The sequence below is a fragment of the Austrofundulus limnaeus genome, unplaced genomic scaffold (genome assembly GCF_001266775.1).
Source record: "Austrofundulus limnaeus strain Quisiro unplaced genomic scaffold, Austrofundulus_limnaeus-1.0 Scaffold224, whole genome shotgun sequence".
NCBI classification, from domain to species: Eukaryota; Metazoa; Chordata; class Actinopteri; order Cyprinodontiformes; family Rivulidae; genus Austrofundulus; species Austrofundulus limnaeus.
The window spans coordinates 695,474-699,581 of record NW_013952626.1 but is presented as its reverse complement, the minus strand read 5'-3'; the positions used below and the strand labels follow the sequence as shown (position 1 = coordinate 699,581).

The 4,108-nt window shown below is 38.4% G+C and overlaps 1 protein-coding gene across 9 annotated transcripts in view; it reads left to right on the top strand.

Moving 5' to 3' along the window:
* Positions 1–2,197, top strand: part of bod1l1 (biorientation of chromosomes in cell division 1-like 1) — an 18,904-nt gene extending 16,707 nt beyond the window's left edge. For all 9 annotated transcript variants that reach the window (XM_014019596.1, XM_014019591.1, XM_014019590.1 and 6 more), the window contains one exon: positions 1,442–2,197. In XM_014019596.1, the coding sequence (XP_013875050.1) occupies positions 1,442–1,562 (121 nt within the window). In that variant the 3' untranslated portion in view covers positions 1,563–2,197. The remainder of the gene's footprint in view (positions 1–1,441) is intronic.
* Positions 2,198–4,108: the final 1,911 nt, after the last annotated feature.

The following is a 4,108-nucleotide window of genomic DNA, read 5'->3' as shown; positions in this document are numbered from 1 at the left end:
TTTTAAAGCTGAAAATGATACTTTTACTTTACTTTAAAATTTAATACCTCATTACAAAATTAAATATGTTCAAACTCATCATGAAAGAAGTTGTTGATGCTCTCTAAAAAATGACGTGTTGAATTTAGTCATGTCAACTGGCTCCACTAAGCCTAGTTGGGTGAATTGAGCAAATAATATACATATATTACTCAATTTACTCAACCTGGTTTAGTGGAACCAGTTKAGTTCAGTAAATTCAACAGTTTATTTCTTAGAGAGTGTGTAAAAGTACTTTCACTTTCCCAATTTTTGTGAACAGTAAACAGACTTTTACTTGTAGTTTTCTCATCAGTGACATTTATTTTTACCAAAGTCATTTTCTGTTCAAGTAATTTTACTTTTACTTAGTTAGTTTTTCCAAGTACTTTACAGACCTCTGGTTTTTCCAATGTGGGCGCAACTCCTACATTGGTTACTACGGCTGCGTCCAAATTCAGGGGCTGCGTCCTTCGAAGGTWGAATTTGAAGGCTGATTATGTCACAATGATGCACTGAAGGCCGTCCAAATTCGAAGGCCCCTCCCACTGCGGCACACAAATACGTCCTCCTTTTCTTCTTGTTTGAGGGACGTTGGATCTGTTTCACCAGCCCCATTCCAAGATGCATTGCTTTCTGACTGGGAGAATTTATTTATTTATTTATTTTCTTGTAATGGYRGYCGATGCGAGAGACATGAGTCCAGTTTAACTGAAAGTCTAAAGCGGTTGTGTTAGACTTTTGTCATTTGCGTAGACGTGTTTATTAATATTCTCGTCAGCATCGTCACGGTTGCGGYGACAGGGCCTTAGCCCGGGGTACGGGTGAGAACGAAGCTGAAGGCTAGACCGCCCAACTTCACCAAATGCTACTTTCTTCTGGTCCACAAAGGACCTTGCCCATGTAGGCCGCATCTTTGGAAGGTTGCAGCCCCTGAATGGAAACACAGCCAGTGAAGTATTAGAAATAGCTTAACCTTAGTTTTTCCACTTTAACATATTAGCTGACAATATAGGTGAAAGTACATTTAAATCATTTCAAAAAATGTAATTTCAGAACTCTYAAATGCTCAAAGCACAAAGTGTAGAGACTTAATGATTGTAACTTTCATAGTTAATTCTTAGTTTGGAGAAAATGCACCGTTACTGTTTGTTTCAGCACCGTTTGTCAGGGTTTTATCCTCAGAGCTGGGTTTTTTCGGAAAAGCTTTTCTCTATTTAAAATTCTGGGAACTTTAGAAGAAATTCTGACATTTGAACCGTGTTTTGAAATGTTTCCCAGGCAGGTTTTTTTCAGACCAAGCCCCCCCTGTAGACAGGCTCCAGTCTGTGTGCATGTCAGGAGTTATTGCAGGATGTTTCACAAATAAGCCTAGGCCCAATCCTGGACTGACACTTGCTCCTTGTTTTCCCCMCTCTTGCAGCGGGACGAGGGTCCAGGCAGCAGCCAAGGGGGGCCGTAAACGGGAGGCCAGCCCCCCCGCTGTGCGAACGCGGGGAGGACAGAAATCAGAGGAGCCCCCCTCCAAGAGAGCCAAGCGCTAAGACCTCTGACGGCGKTGGAACGGTGCGCCCCCTGCAGTGTTGTTTTTACACTCCGCATTCTGAGAGCTCTGCAGGCCGGCGGCATGAGAAGCCGTTTGTGCTTCGCTCTCTGTCCGTACCGGGGGGGGGAAAAAAAAGAAAAGCTCAGGAGAATATTTTACACTTTGCTCYGAAGGCTGAGTGTAAATCTGTAGGAATCCTCTACATCCATGTGGTTTGGATCAGACTTGTGGTTTGTTCAGAGAACTGGAGCGTTTCAGGCCAATCAGAGGCCTAATGTTTCCGCCGAGCTGCGCTGTGWGATAAAGATGTTTGGACCAGAGTTTACCGTCATAGCTTTCTTTCTGAATTTTATTTTGTATTACTCATTCTGTGAATGAAATAAAAAAAAATTCTGTTTTTTTTTTCTTTAAAAAGACAACACTTTTAAATGCTCAACTTTCCACATCATATTTGTACCACCATTTGATGAAGGAAAAGTTACTAATTGTGTTCAATTTTTTAACTTTTTCATTTGTTTTATCACTGAAAACCACTGATTAAATCAACTCTTTAGTTTTTTAMTTATTGTCTTTTTGTTCAAGTCATAAATGCAAAGAAGTTATTGTTTTTATAATAAATTCTTAAAAAAACCATTCAGTGCGTATCTTATAAATCAATTTCCATAATTTATGCACAGTAATGATATATATTTTTTAATCTACTACTTATTGACTAAAATGAGCGCCTCATATATTTAAATTAAATTTACTTGAAATTTTACAGCTAATAATACGTTTGTTGTGAAATTTTCTCATAAAAAGCACAAACTCAGCTTTTATTCTTCCCACTTTCTTCAGAATTTCATTGTTTGCCCTCATTACATCTTGACCCTTATCTTCTGTGTTTCCTAAAAGGATTTTCTGTCTGTAACGTGTAAACAAACCAATCGTCTGAGAACAGGAGGGGACATTCCTGCCTGGTAATGAGGGAGAAAACTGACAAACTCCGAGTGAAATATCCCACTGTCGTTAACGCGTCGGGCAGCTTCAGTCGCTGCGCCTGAACCTTCGCGGTCCAGCAGGGAGGACACACAAAGTCTGGTTGAAAGTTTTAAACCGTTTCCCACGGGCTGCCAAGTTTTTATTCCTTAAAGGTGTACCTCTGGCAGGTATTTCCTGATTTTTGCAATCCAAGCCTTAGAATATTARCTCAACAAGTCGTATTAAAAGGTTTGGATCAGTTTTCACCCCCACCACCAGGTCTGGCAGACAAACAGTGCAGCTTTCACTCGCTCACTCACAGAAGAATTTATTTTTAATGGTTATTAACATTGTAGTCCAAAATCTTTTTTTTTCCAGATTTACCAGGCAGGTTTTCTGAATAGTTGAGGGACTTTGCAAAGACCTCACATCAGGAATAAAGATTAAAAGAATCCAGAATAAAGCAGCATCAATAACCTGCTTTTAGCTCTTTTTAACATTTTCTACCTCCAGCTTCACCTCAGACTTAATGTTTAAAACAGATGCTTCATTCTCATTATAATCTCTTAAATTACCAGGTGTGTTTTTACTCAGTTWCATTTACTTGGGTAACTTTTTAGGGAATGGGGCGGGGGTGTACTTTTAGTAGAAGTTTTCCTTCATTGTACTTTTTACTTGAGTAATATTAATATATGAAATAATGCCACTCTTAATTTAGTAAAATTTTGGAATACTCAACCCACAAAACTTCACTGATTGAAAATTAGATTAACCAGAAGTGCACGAGCGAGTTGCACACCTTTATGTTGAAGTGAGACTTCTTGTGTGTGTATATGTGTGTGTGTATATTAGGGTTGGGCAATGTTGTCAAAAAAAATTACAATTAATTATGGTATTTAGCCGATAATGATTATTATGACAAAGAATCCCCTGGACACCCTCATATCCTAGTCAGTGACCAATTTAAATCACTCTAGTGGGAAAGTATTGCTCTCCGTAAAAATCTGTTCCAAATTGTGTTAAAAGTAGACTTCGGGCTGTACATTAGTTTTTAAATTGTGTTGATAGACCAAGTAAAACCGGAGTTATGATAAATAAATTACAGAACTTTAAAAAAAAAAGTTTCTTATTTGCAGCACCGAGAATTAATCCTTCAGTGACAGACTGCTGCATCCTAAATGCACAAAGGAGCGTTACCGCAGATCCTTCCTCCCAGCAGCTGTTAGACTCTACAATCAGCACTGCTCCCAACAAACTCAATAAGTGCTTGTTTGCACAGTAACCATCGCTGTTTCTCAGTCAGTACCTAAATAATCTTGTGGCTATTGCACATCTAATGTTTCTGTACTGTGAAACTAACTGTAAATATCTGCCGTTTACAATATTTATTACACAYGCACATTATGCACACGACTGGAAATGACTTAATTTGACTCAACTGCACACCTCAATGTAATTTACCTGCACAGTATCACATTTTATTTTATTGCCATGTACTGTATTTTGTTTATTTTCATTTAAATTTTTTATTGTTATTTCTATTCTATTACCACTGCCACTATTGCTATTGATGCATTGCAATAT